Raw genomic sequence first — 14495 nt, 5'->3', positions numbered from 1 at the left:
CATGTGTCACCTCCCTGCCACACACCAGTGAAAAAAGCCTGGCTATGTCACTCCAGCATACCTTGTAGGTACAGACAAACTCCTATTAGACATGCCTGAAAAATGCGGCTTTTTCTTCAGGCCAGCTCCCTCAGCTTCTCTTCACCAGTCACTTGTTCCAGGCCCTAGAGAATGCTGAACTCCCTCCAGTTTATCAGCATCTCTCTCTCGTACTGGGGGCCCAAACCTGCATGCAGTTTCTAATACAGTCCGGATACAGTCTAATAATAGCTGAGAAAAAGGGGACAATTGCTTCTTTCAAACTGCTTGCTCTCTCTGCTAACACAAGCCAGGATGCTGCTGGCCTCCTTTCTGCAGGGGCACACAGCTAGCTCAGGGTCAGTGTGCCATCCACCAGCACCCAGCTCCTTCTCCATAGAGCTGCTCCCCTGCCAGCCTGTCCCCAGCTGTGCTGCTGCTAGTTCTGCCCTCCAGGGGCAGGAGGTTAGGCTGCATGATTAAAGGCTCATCCTCTGCCCCAGGGAGATGTGAAGCCCAGTAACACAACGAGTGTGCATAGAGAACCCCAACCAGACTACTCTCCTGGTTACCAAAGAGGACGGTCAGCCCATTACCTGTGTACAGGAAGGGAGTCAACTCTGCTCAAACCACCTTACCCATTGAGGGACATGGATGCCTACAGGGCTCACTAAGGAATGACACAGAAGAGTATTAGGGAACTGTACAAGATCTATGTCATATTTAAGGGGAACACCAAAAGCTGGGAAAAGGAGGGAGCAAAGTACACTGGGGAGGAACAAGCACAGGGAAATAAAAGGGTCAAACACCTGTAAACAGGTTGTTGGTCAGCATGCTTCTCTGGCCAGCCCGTGAGCCCAATAACTACAGTCTGTCCTGTCTGTGCAGGTCTGAGCACCAGCACTTGGAGCTCGTGCCCTGGTGTCATTAACTGGGGAGGTACTGGACAGACAGTATGTCTGAGACCAGCAGGGTCCCATACCACATAAATGCGTCTGAAAAGGTAACAGGCTTTCAGCTAACAAGCTTTCACCCTGATCAGCCACAGAGGGGAACAGGATGAGGTAGCTGGCATTGATATGTCTGCATGTTGTGTTTTCTGTCTGCGTTGACCCGTATGCCAGCTGTGTAATTGTGCGTATGAATGCCTTTTGGGAAAGCACGCACAGACCTACAGCTGCAGAAGCCTCTCTTCTACAGGGCTGCTGAACGTGGTAGCTTCTAACATGGTGCTTTCTGCATTTCTCTCTGCAGAACTCCGCAGGACTCTTGCTGGCCCAGCCCTCCAGCTCAGCCCCTCTGAATAAGCAGCCTCCAGCATATTGACTGCTGCCCAGTAGGGCATCACCTGGGATTTGAGCGCCCTCCACTGCCTCCTCCAGCTCACTGATGAATACATCTAACAGGAATTCTTTTACTTCTTGGGAAGAGACAGTAAGATGTAAATAACACCCATCCTCCTTTACCCACAGAAAAATACACTGTTACCACTCGATTTCCCTGGGGTTTTGATTTACTTTGAAATGACGCTTCTTAAAAAAGTTTTCTTCTTGTGCTTTCCCTGAATCCATCTTTTGTAAGATGTTAGAAATCCGGTCTAATGCAAAAAGCGCAAGAAAAACACATACAAATATGACCAATTTTCACCCTGCAGAAGAAGGGTGTACAAATGGCATGCATCAAGGAACACAACACTGACATGGTCACATAAGGAAGATGAGCCCTCCTGAACCCAAGCAGATACACACTTCTGAAGAGGAACAGCAGAGAAAGGAAAATATTCTGCCAGGCACAAGATGCATTCTGCTGGACAAAGACAGCTGTACTAGCACCCATAACACACCAAGTCCACAACATCACACAACCAGGTAAGGTACAGCAGCAATCAACCCCAAAGTACACCATGTGGTTCCTGGTACAACATGCTGCAAAACGTGACCCAGACCAAATGTAACCAGGCTTCTTACCCCAGAATACTGCAGCATTAACAGAAGCAGCACAGCTAATCTGTCTTACAAGAGACAGCAACGAAAGACAGATGTATTTTGTAGGCTGCCTCCCTGTAGCATCCCTTTCCATAGCAGCCTGAGAATTTTAGCCCTCCTGTCTGTACTGTTCTCTCTGGACAATGCTTTCCCCCAAGCAATAGAGAAGTAAGTCACATGGTTTGCTCTTTCCAAAGTGCCAGTTTTGCTCATGAAATACCAAAAAGGAATAGCAATATGAAGGATGCATAAGACAAGAAGCAAATAATGATATGAGAATAGGCAAAATGCAATGGGAAATGCAGCAGAAGAAAAGCCCTACAAAGAGATTATCATCTGCAACGAATGTGACTCACAACAAAATACAACTCCTAATACATTATCACAGTAGAAGTCCAAACCCAAGATATTTACTATGAAAAGTAAGGACAAGTCTTGTTCAGGAGCAAAAGACGTATGACAGAGCACTCAGGCCACACAGGTAAGTATGGGATGCTACCAGATGAACAGAAGTTATGGGAATTAAAGCATGCAGAACAGGAATGAGAGAAGTGACAGAAGCAACAGGGTGATAATAATAGTAAAAAAAAGAGAAAACTCCAAAACATCTTAGTGGTTACCAATTCAGTAAGAGTAAACCCGCATTTTTCTATCAAAACCTGACACCTAGTGATAGAGAGGTGAGAGGTGAATATCCCAGCAGAAATGCTGTCTGTGGGAGCGGCACAGCAATGCCATGCTGCAATGGCCCTCCACCTCTCTGAGAACTGTATACCAGAACAGCCTTCCCCTCTATTTCTCCACATCCCTCAGTGCCATCTATCACAGGTGCTATCAACCTTGTCAGATGAACCCTAGAGAAGCCTGGGCTCACTCTCCCCTCACACCATTCCTCTTTCAAAGAACCTGCTGCAGTACACTTGCCCCCCAGGCAATCTCAGCCGCCCCTGCTGCACACTGATAAGGGCACACGGCCCCACGGGGCAGATCACCTTGCTAGTAAAAGCAAACCTCTGCTCTCAGCTCAAGTCCTCATGTCTTCCCTTGACATGGAGTTGGCATTACAGAGTACTTTTACTTATCAAAGTCATACAAGACCACGAGTAGGTTTGAACAACTCATGTTAGCTCACCTATTGTTTGATACACCCCCGCAGGTGATCTCTATGTAGGGAGAGCGCCCTTTACACTCTGCTGTCTTACTTGCTATCTCCTGAATAAAGCTGACAGTCAAAGAGGTTGCTGTTACTAAGACGTAGCAATACAAGCAACTTTGAATATATAAAGGACTAGAACTGTTGCGCAACAAAATCCAATTAAGCACAACCAGTTCTCAGACAGGACTCTATTTTGAGGGGAAATTCTTGGTAAGGACATAACCTTAACCAATACCTTCCTATGCATAGGTCTTTTAAAAACACCTCTAACTCTATAGGGTCCAAAGGAAACCAACTATTTATTTAAGCAGAAAAACAAATGAAAACAACCCACACAGCTGGTGCTTGTTCACTGAATGACAGGAAGGCTGAGGCCAGCAGGGACCCCTTTGCCATTGCCTAGTCCTGTGCCCAGCTCCAGCAGGAACAGCCAGAGCAGGCTGCCCAAGCCTGAGCCAGCTGCGTGGGGCTATCTCCTCCTGACAGAGACCTCACAGCCCCTCTGGGCAGCAGGCTCCAATCTCTGAATACACTCCTTGTTACCTGAGTGTTTCTAAGGTTCACAAATTTGGCATTTAAACTGCAGGAGGATCCACACTATGGTGGCCAGCCCCTGCACAATCCTATGGCATGCAGCTCACAGCCCCCACCACGGAAGCACAATAAAAGAACTATCACACTGCGTGCAGTGTCTGGCCTTTCTGAATTGAAGGAAATCAAGCAGGATTTCATGCACTACACTGGATACCTGTGAGTGTTGTAATCACTTATACCTGTTTCAGCTAGGGAGCAAGATGCCAAGAACACTCACAATTCCACAGTAGGCAGGACCAGTTACAAGGGAGGAAAACTACACAACTCTAGAAAGTAGATATTGGAACTAGAAGGAAAACTGTAGTTCGCAAGTTAAATCTTGAAAGTAGCTAACGTTTGGTTAGAAACGTCTTTGCAGACAGCACCCAAAGTGGGACCATTCAAATAGACAAGGAGAAAGATTCAGTTCCATGCTGCCCACTTTTCATTGCCCAAACAGACCTTTACATCCATCACAATTCACTGCCACGGGAACACAGAGCAGAACTCCACAGCCATCACCTTTTCACAGTCAGACAGAATACAAGCTTCTAATTACACACTGAGTGAGATCAATGCAATTTTACACCCCTAGATCCATGCTGTTAACTGTAAGTATGTAGGTAGCTTCAAAAGTAATGCCTCATTTATTTCCATGGAAATTACAACAGATACAGATACAAAGAGCACAACAACACTATTTCATAGAGCAAATTTTCAGCTACAAAACATGTTCTCAACTTTGCCACCACCATTAGCCAATTTGCATGGATCAGCTGATCAAGATGCTCTTCATTTCATTTCTTCATTGGCTATGCACAGCCATCTAGAACATGGCTTGTCTTTCACATCCCTGCCCCACTGCTGAAATGCAGCATCCACATCAACTGTTTGGACCCCATAAACACTCAGCAACCATGGATGAATGTCAGTGGGAACCATTTTTTCCGCACGGAAGAATTCAGTGACACACCTTTGCTTCATTTGCACTTCTGTGTCAGACTGCCCCTCTGCTGACAACTGTCACATGGCAACAACCCGTAATGGGATACTGGTGGGAAGGTTCACCCTCCACAGCCATACCACCAACATCCACGTCTGATGTCCCTGGCCAACATGATAAAATAGGAGGCAACACATTCAAAGCAGCTCCCATATACGGCAAGTTTTTCCTCTAGCTACACTTTGCGTGCACATTGCCTTACTTCTTACAAGACATGGTTGAAAAAGAAAAACAAATGAGTATCAGAAATCCCAACCTCTCTGCACATCTTCAGGTAATACAGTATGACACAGTGTGCTGCCTCTTACGCCACTCCATTGGGTGGTATATGCTTTTTCTCCTCTTCCAAATGAAAGCTTCACCTGAAGCTCTTATTACAGTTAACTGGGCTTCATTATATTTTTTGTGCCATTTTAGGCACAAACTAAAGCACAATCACTCTTTACTGTGGCTGTAGGAATTTCAATTTACCTGCATTTTGTTCAGTAAGAAAAAACAACAGCTTACAAACCATGCCTGGCATTTTGGACAAAAGCTTTTTTTGGCTTTGAAAGCAGCTCTCATTCAGCAATTTATTACCTAAGTCTGACCGACATGTCTGATGACAAGCTGGCGTTATTTTTCACACTGGAAAGAGAAAAAAAAACCCACGTTTGATCAGTAATGACTGAAGGCCCCTTCAGAACTCCAAATACAAGCAAAAGCTGCAGACACACAGCTCATCAGACACTGCGGAATGCTGCGGAGCTCTGTACACACTGTCAAGGTAACCCTGACACCTGCATTCCCCACACGTGGAACCTTCAGTTTTATTCATCTGGCTTTACTACACATTTAAATAAATACTATTGAGCTATTTTAGCACAGATGCATCTTGTTTTATTCCCTGAAGTGGAAACATTCAGAGCTTACTGCTGAAAACATGATTTTCATAGTGAAATATAAGCATACATTTGAACTCTTAATTGTAACAAAGACTAAACAACATAGATTGAGAAATTTCAACATTAGCTTGCTGGCAAAGGTCTACAGATCCCAGGTCTTAATGTTTGGTAGTGGCTTCTTCCTGCCTCGTGCCTCATTGAGTAACACCCTCCTTTTTCCTAGATGTGGAAGAAACCTTGTTAGAAGTCCTAATTTAATGCAACATGAATTTCTGGGAGGGAGTTTTCTTGCTTTTTGTTACCTCACACAAAAGAAATGGATAGAGGATTCCTGAGGTGTTAGCAGTACCCATTGAGAAAAGCAGACATAGAGACACGGCAATGTGTTTTCCTCTACTCCCAATTCCCAAATGCATAGGGCCCTTTCAGCAATGTTTGTAAAGAACTTCTATTCCATCACTGCCACTATGTGCACTTTTCAGGTCACTTCATAAAGGCTGTACCATTGGGCATCCTAAGGCAACAAGACTGAAGGTGTTTCAGGCTTGCGGATGGGCCAATTCTTTCACATTCGTTATGGCCACATTTTACTTGTAAGCACTACTGTATGGGAACTGTTGAGTCACAGCCTGAACCACTGAGCGAGTACCTGGGGAAAGGAGCCAGTCAGCCCTAGGAGCACAGGTGAAGGCAATTCGTCTGTATGACTGGAAGGGGTGGCTTCCACCCCTCCTGGACCTCATTTAAGGGCTGACTGCCATTGAGGAAGGATTCCTTGTTGGAGATCCCTCCTCTGTGGAGTTTGTTCTGCGAGCCTAGATCCTCAGAGACTGGTGAGCATGTCTCTTCTTTCTTTTGAAATATCTTCCTATTGCACTGGTCCTCCTGCTGTTACACTTCTACAACATCTTCCCATTGCACTGGTCTCTCTGCCCTTACAACTACAAACACCTTTCTAAATAGTTCCTGGTCACCAGTAAAAAAAAAATAGCAAGAGCACTTGGGGAAGAAGGGTGAGATTAAATTAAAAAGACAACAGTGGAAATAACAGAACAGGAGCAAAGGTGTCTATTGGTTTTCATCCCAAATTTCACATGTATCTAAATAGACAGCTAAGCATTCCTATAGGAAAAAGGTGATTCCTTGCCTTAACTTTTTCCCCCTCTCTCTTACTACGATTTTAGCCAGGATTAAAAAAAAGCAAAAATCACAACAGCCAAATGCTTATATAAGGGACAGACAGATTTTTTAGCCCTCTACAGGAAGACTCATAGACAAGTTGGTGAAATGACATCACAGATGAACAGATAATGGAATATACTGATTATCTCCAAACACTAGTAAGTGTGGCATGCAGACATCTTGCAGTTTGCCCCTTCAGCATGAGGCAGCTTCTGGAGAGCCAGACACTACCAACAAGAGAGAAAGGTAAGTTTACTGGTGCTTGAAGAGTTAAGGTAGGTGCTAGACTGACCTGTTAAAGCAGAGATCACTTCACTCTCTATTAACGCTCCCCTCTAAAGTCCTCTTATATTTGTTTTCCCATCAAAGTCCTGTGTGATTACCATAGTCCTCTGGACACCTGTGCTGGTCCTTACTTGCTTTGCCTCCTCATTCCCCACCTCCCAGCTCTTTGGGGGAGGTACCATGCAATGCTGTCCCATCAGATCAGCATGTCAGCAATTCTCTGCCTGGCTCTGGTGCATCAGGCAAGTCCCACCAAAACCACTGTGCTCAGCAAGCAGCAGAGGTGGACAGAAATCATATTTTCAAGAGCAAATGAGAGAAGACTGCCAGCAAGGCCTTCTGGTTTATTCAAAGAATCCACAAAGAACTAGACATATGTATGACACTGAGATCTGGAGAGCAAGTATCAACTGCAAGTTGTTACTCACTTGGAAGAAACAGTAATCAGCACAAACTATCCCAAATGGAACATTAACACCAAAGAGCTGCTGCTTCTGAAACCAGAGAAGAAAGCCTTCTGCTCAACCCCAGCTGCACAAAGAAGCAAGGAACACGGCACACAGCTGAGCAGCCAACGAGCAGCTCTAGGCTCACTTCAGCTCCTGATATTCAACATTAACAGAAGACAAAAACCTACTGAGAAGCTTTCAGTTCTCAAAAGTTGCATCTGTTCCACTTACTTAACACAACCTCTCCTTTGAACATCAAACTGTAAATGCAGAGTTTGCTCAACCAGAAAAGCTATGAGCAGAACAAGTTATATACCTCAGGATCTCGATAATAGCATTTAAATAAATCCTTCAGACTCTCACAACAAAGCCAACAACCTCTTCCCCTTTGAACCAACTTTTTTGAAACATTACATTTTCAGTGTATCAGCTTTATCTCCCTCCCTCTTACCCTTCCTCTTTTTTTTTTTAAACCTTAAATAAACATCTTTGTTTTAAAAAAAATACAAGATTTTTCTGGTTTAACCTGGGTTTGCTATGGACAATCCAGGCAGCTGTGACCAAAAGCCTTCTGGAGCCAGCTGGCCATCATCAACTGTACTTCACCCCCTGGGGTGTACTTCAGATAAGGATGCTGTTTCCAATTTTTCCATAGCCACTACTTTTCAGATTAATTTAGTTTAAGTAAACCTTAGAATTTGAACAATATAGCAATATATGTTAGTTTCTGCTGAAAACTGAACTGCAGAATTTAGTGCTTTAATTCCTGACCCTAGAACACAGTTAACTGCACTGCTTGAAGTGCTACTTCACTAAAGAAATTCATTTCACATTTACATTTCTGATAATAGTGGCAGCTGGCATGTTTGTAGCAATAAGACACAACCTCAGTCCTTAGATTTATACACTGTATTTCACAGTGTATTTGTCGTTTTCTACCCCCAAAATAAATAAGTTCAGAAGCTAAAAGTTATGAACTACAGAGCCTGCTAAGCAGCAAGCTGGAGAAGCATCACAAAGTATCCCAACAGCCCCTGTGTAACAGCTCAGACCTGTAAGGACTGTGCTGTACTTGCTTTTATACATATATATAAAAGATGCAAAGCACAGCTGGTAGCTTCTGCATTCCTGGTATAACCAAAACATTCAATTTTAGCAAAACAAGTGGAAAAGAATTATGACTTAGGAACAACAAACTTCAAGGACAGAGATGTAAGTTGTATTGTCATAAAGCTGTCAAACTTCGATGCTTTCTGCAGCCCTAAATAGTTCTATCAGCCAGAAAGCTGCATACAAGTAGCATTCACCAGCTGCAGCTTCCATCATGCACAGCACACCATGTACTGTGATCTTTGAAGCCATCTCACACCCAAACCATCTAAGCTCAGCCAGTCTGGGGGTCAGCTCTGGCCTCAAGATCAAACCTTCCACTGCCGCAAACTATGGTTTGAGGTAGACAGGCATCGCCTTGTGCTTGGGTTATACTCTTTCATTCAAATAAAAAATATCAGTACTTCCCTACTTTGAGGAAATTCTGATGTCTGGCTGATTTCAAAGTTAAGCCTAATTACTTAGACCCACCCACATGATCACGTAGTGAGGGTTCAATCAGGTATAACCCCTACTCCTGAGAACATTCATTTAGCTTAGGCATTTCTGCTTGACTCATTAGAATCGTTTAGTTCCTTTCTGCTTAACGAGTATGGGAGAGTTCTGACATTTCTGCAATATCTTTCCACAGGAATGAAATTTTATTTCTCCTGACGGGCAAATATAATTTCTCCTGCAGTGCTGCATGGCTGTCTCAGAGATGAGGGAGCCGACTGTTCTGCTGCACTTCGGTCACGGCTGCAGCACAGCGGCTGTGCAGAACGGGGCACAAGCGGTAACTCCGTTCCTCAGGCTCACCCACGGCTTCTCTCCAGTCACCAAAAATCTGTTCGTGCCCTCAGGATGAGCTCAGAGGGATGGCGCTAACCGTCACTGCGCCCACCCTACGCTAAGGATGTCAGACAGCTGTTTTCTCCCACTCGTTTCTTGTAGGTGTGGTTATACTCGGCGCAGCACCGAATTAAGCCAAGTTCCAACAGCAGAGCGGTGACCCCGCGCCACTGCAGCACCGACAGCCGCCGGCAGCGGACGGCGCGGCCCCACCTGTTGTGCGCCGGGCACGCCTGGGAGCAGCGGGCCGGGCCGGGCGGAACCGTGAGGCGCCATGGGCTCACGGAGGGCGGCGCGCCGCACGAAGGAGCGCATAAGGCACACGGCCCTCGCCAAGGGCCCGCACGCCGGGCTATAAATTACCGCGTCTAGGGTTGATGTCACGGCCCTCAACCTCCCCAGCGCCCCGCCGCCCGTTCCCACACACCCTTCCTTCCTCCCGCCCCGCAGCGATGGAAGCGCCGCTCGGCACGCCGATACGGCGCCCGGCCCGGAGCCACCCCCGCCCTCCGGGACCCCATGGCCGCCCGCTCCGCTCGGGGCACAGCGCCGCCGGGACAAAGGGGAGCGGCGGGCGGGACGGCTCCCCTCCGCTCCGCTCCCCTCCGCGCCGCCCGGGCAGCCCCGCCGCCCGCCGCTCACCATCCGGGAACTCGCGGTCGCTGATGTGCTGGAGGTGCGGGCCGCCGCCGCCGCCGCCGCCGCCGGGCTCCGAGTCCCCCGAGTCGGCCTCCGCCGAGCCCGAGCCGCCGCCGCTCGGCGCCGCCTGGTACGCGTCCGCCCAGCGCTCGGGCCCGGCCGCCGCCCCGCCGGCGCCGCCGCGGGCCCGGCCGAGCTTGGGGCTGGCGTCCGGCGACACGCAGCAGGTGACGGTGTTGCCCATGGAGCTCGGCGCTCCCCCGCCGGGCCCCGGCTAACGCGGCCGCCGGGTGGGGCGGGGGAGGGGGCGCGGAGGCACCGGGCTGAGGGAGGGAGGGAGGCGGACGGGCGTCAGCGCTCAGCGCAGCATCACCGTCGCCTCCGCCCCGGCGAGGCGCGGCCCACGCCCGCCCCAACGGCCGCGCGCGAGCCGCCGCCTCCTCCGCGCGGCGACCGACGGCCCTGGCGGAGCGGCCACCTTCCCCCGGGCCGGGGGAGGGGGAGAGGCGCGGCCCCGCCTCGCCGCCGGCCAATCGCCCGCCGCCGGCCCGCCGCGTGACGCCGCTCCGCCAACGGCCGCCACCGCCGTCACGCTCCGCCATCGCGCTCCGCCTCCCGCCCTCCCTGAGTGCACGCGCGCGCGCGGCACCGCCTCTCGCACCTCCCCGGGCTCGCGCCCCGCCCTCGAGCCCTTTCGCGGGGTCGCGGAGCTCGGGCCGCGCGGTCGGCAGGTGCGGATGGCTGCGGCGCTACTCGGCGGCCGGGTGCGGGCGGGGGTGCGGCTCCCAAGGCTCGCGAGCCGCTGCTCCGCGCTCCCTAGCGCCGTCTCGGGCGGGGATCCGTGGCTCGCGGAGAGCCGCCTTCCTCTACGCTCTGAGCGTCTTGGCAGTCTCACAGCTCTCGTGCAGAGCTGCCGCGGCAGAGCAGCGCGGGACCCGTTGCCGGGTGCTTTGCCTAGAGCGGTGATGGCGCTGGGCGCCCAGAGCGGCACTCGATGGAGGTGGCACCACGCCTGGCCTGCACGGCCCCGCGTGTATTCCCCACGACTCGGTGTCGTGGCCGCATTCCCAACGCCGCTCGCTGCGATTTACTGCCAGTCCCATCCTCCTCCCGTGCCGTCCTTCTGCCATCTCGCTTGACCCCTGTGAGTCAGCAGTTCCCATCGCACAAATGTCCATCGATGTGCTGGGGGCGCGGCCCTCCCGCTGCACGCCGGGCCGAGGGGAGTGCAGCAGCCTTGGGATGTTCTGCGTTGGCAGGGCCTTTCAAACCTGAACCTCGCTTTATGAGGATAAAAAGTACTTCATTCCCTTCCATTGGTGTTCATGGAGAAAATATGACCTAAGCAGAACACACAAGAAGCAGCCGAGGGTTTTGGCTGGCACTCACACCCTGGCTGGCGTTAACGCCGCACAGGAACCCTCCTGAGCTGGATGCTCACCATCAGCACACAGGCTGCTCTACAGGCCTTCAGTTCTGCTCCCAGAGATCACCTTTGGCTTTTCATGGTGCACGGTGGGGAGAGTGTGCTCACTTCACTTTCCATGAATGAGAAAGTTACTTTCCACAATCTGGGAAATGAACCCAAACAGAGGCCCTCTGGGGAAGTGTCTGTAACTGCCAGGAGATCTTCAGGCAGCCCCAGGGCCACATAGGGTTGCAAGATGAAGTCAGATCACAGTCACAGCAGTAGTCTGTATTCCCTAAACATGGAGATGGAACAGAGCCATGGTTTATTCTGAAAACACAAAGCACCAGATTCCCTCTTTGCTGAACGCGTGGGGAGCCCAAAGGGCTCACGCACTGGAGCCTACCCTGCTGCTGCTGAGCCGTGAGCCCCGCTACCTGTGTCATTGCACGTGGGGGGCACAACAAGGGAAGGCTGCCAGACCTGGCAGGGCACTGCAGGTGCTGTGCTCCTGCTCACAGGCTCACGGGGAGGCGGTTCTGCTCTGCACTTGGCCTGCTTGCCCCACACACGTGAGTTGCTGCCTACTGGCACTGTTTGCAGACAAGCCCTTGCACTGCCCAGCCCAGGCCTTCCCCACCACAGTTCCTTGCCAGCAGATCCATGCACATTTGTGTTTGACTGCTGCCGAAGCCAAGTGCTGGAGCGCATGGCCACGCAGCTCTCCAGCCCAGGCTCCACCACACAGAGCCATGAGAAGCTTTATCCCTGAGAGCAGAGCTGGAAGCCATCACTACCAGCTCCTGTCTGAACAACTCTTGGGAAACTCCAATATCCATGGGCAGTATAGTCCACACCAATGGCATCGAGCAGCCAGGAGTCTCCCTAAATGTTTGGAGGGACACTGCAGGCCCTTAAGCCATTGGCTTGGCAATCAGCCTCAATCCCAAGAACAGAGACTAGCTCTTTGCAGATGCTTGTTGTGCTTCACAGGGCCAAGAATTTTAAATCCTGTACATTCTGCTCTTATCTGCACCTTGATTCTGTGCTGCATGTGCTTTCCCAAGGCTGTGTCCCTCCTTTCTTGTTTGCTGGGAGATAACGCAGTCCACACCTGAGGCCTCGTCCCCTCATCTCTTCTTAGAAAGTATCTCAGCTGCAGGCACAGGAGCACTCTCCAGCTCAAGCCTCCAGCAATCTGCGGGTGACTTGGAGAGGGGCCACAGTATTGTCTTTTCCTGGAAACATGGCTGCAGGAAGAATGAATCACACGTTGGACCGTGTAACCAACTGGAAACAAAAGCTCAGGATTCTGCATCTCACTGCTGTGAATAATGGGGGGAAAAGTGGGCATCCTGTTTTGAAATCCAGCACCAGCTGACAGGATGAAAATACTGCAGGCATGATTGTCTTCTGAGGCTCAGCAGTAACATAAGGCTGTGGCCATTTAAGGGAAAAAAAACTGAAACAAAAAAAGTACGTAGGGAAATAGATCCAGTGCTTCCGCTAGGGTGTCAGTAAAAAAAGAAACCAGTGAGGTTGTTCAGAACACACAGGGTCACAGGGTGAGGTTTAGTAGCCCTAATGTTCTCAGTTTTCAGATCACCTCCTGTACTACTGACGAGCGGTGAGCAGTGCCAGCAGGGCTGGGAGCTGTGCCTCGCAGCACACAGACTCCAGCATGGCTGTAATTGATCCCACCTGTACCTCTGTGTCTCTGCGGCAATCCTGGATGTCAGCACAGGCAGTGCAGAGGTTCTTAGCATGCGAGCACCTGGATCACTGCAGTGATGCCAACAGCACAAGCATATGGCAGTAAATGTTTTTTGATCTTGGAGTCTTTTTTTGGATCTTGTCTTCATTTTGTCCTAAGAAAACATAAAACTAGCATTTGCAGGTATTGGAGTCTCAAGAGAATGGACTGCAGCAGTGGAGTTATGGAGACCTTACACCTGAGAAGAGAATCTCAGATGCGCTGAAATCAAGGAGGCTGTGCTCTGTGCTGCTGGGCAGAGCTGGCACAGCTCCTCTTCCTGAGGAGCCAAGCATTGGAAATAGCTGTACTCCAGGTCATGTATGCAGTTTTCCTATGAGGAAAAGGGAAACGCTTTCCAGTATTTTAACACAAACATGAACATGGCATGCGTGACTTCATTCAGAAACAGCAAACTGTATGTGTAAGCCCAGCCATAGCTTTAAGAAAAACTTCTGAAGGCTTAGTTCCATCATGGGCCATGAAAAGCCTGGAAGGAGGCCCTGAGGAGCCCTTCTTGTGAGGTCTGAGGCACCAGAAATTGCCTACGGGTGCCTAGTGCTTCTTCTCCTTTGTCTGAAGGGTTTTGTTTCTAAAGAGTGGAGAAAAGCTGCCTAATACTATCTCAAATAAATAAACAAATAAACCAACCAACAAAAAAACATTTTTCTTGGTTTCTATTTGTTGAAAAAGGGAACTTGATGCATCTACCTGCATGCTCTAGCTGCTGTCTGCTTGCCTATAGAACTGTTTTCAAACTGCCCTTAGTTGTTGTTAACTAGTTGTAAATTAATACAGTACACGGCTTGCACTGTAATTTTCCCTCCAGTTACATAACTCTGCACCTATGGAACACATTAGAAATGCGAGCACTTAAAATTAACCCTCTGGATCTACATTCAGCCTCCGCCAAAGAGTGTTTTTGCAGCACATTTCCCAGTACAGCAGCATCCCACAGGCAGACACCTGAGCCAGGTGCTTTGCAGCCCCCAGCCAGGCACCCTGCACATGAGAGCTGCGGGAGAGCAGCAGCATCTGCACTGCAACCCGCCTCCCTGCCTCCCATGGCCCTGCAGCACAGCACTGTCTGCTTCCCATCAGAGGGCCAGCACGGCCCAGTGCCCAGCTGCTGGCACACAATGTGAGGCTGTAGGTCAGATCTGCAAAGTGCATTAGCAAGAGCTGGAGGTTTCCAGCAACCAAAGTGCCATTGTCACTT

The 14495-nt window shown here is 49.7% G+C and overlaps 1 protein-coding gene across 2 annotated transcripts in view; it reads right to left on the bottom strand.

Annotated features, from left to right (window-relative positions):
* CCNYL1 (cyclin Y like 1) overlaps nt 1-10359 on the bottom strand; it is a gene marked incomplete at both ends in the record, with an annotated part of 32260 nt that extends 21901 nt beyond the window's left edge. For both annotated transcript variants that reach the window (XM_079538866.1, XM_079538867.1), the window contains one exon: nt 10119-10359. In XM_079538866.1, coding sequence (XP_079394992.1) covers nt 10119-10359 — 241 coding nt within the window. The remainder of the gene's footprint in view (nt 1-10118) is intronic.
* Between the last annotated feature and the right edge of the window lie 4136 nt (nt 10360-14495).

Source organism: Tetrao urogallus (genome assembly GCF_951394365.1).
Source record: "Tetrao urogallus genome assembly, chromosome: 8".
Taxonomy (NCBI): Eukaryota; Metazoa; Chordata; class Aves; order Galliformes; family Phasianidae; genus Tetrao; species Tetrao urogallus.
Note: the sequence above shows the minus strand (reverse complement) of the source record. Positions and strands in the feature narration are given on the sequence as shown.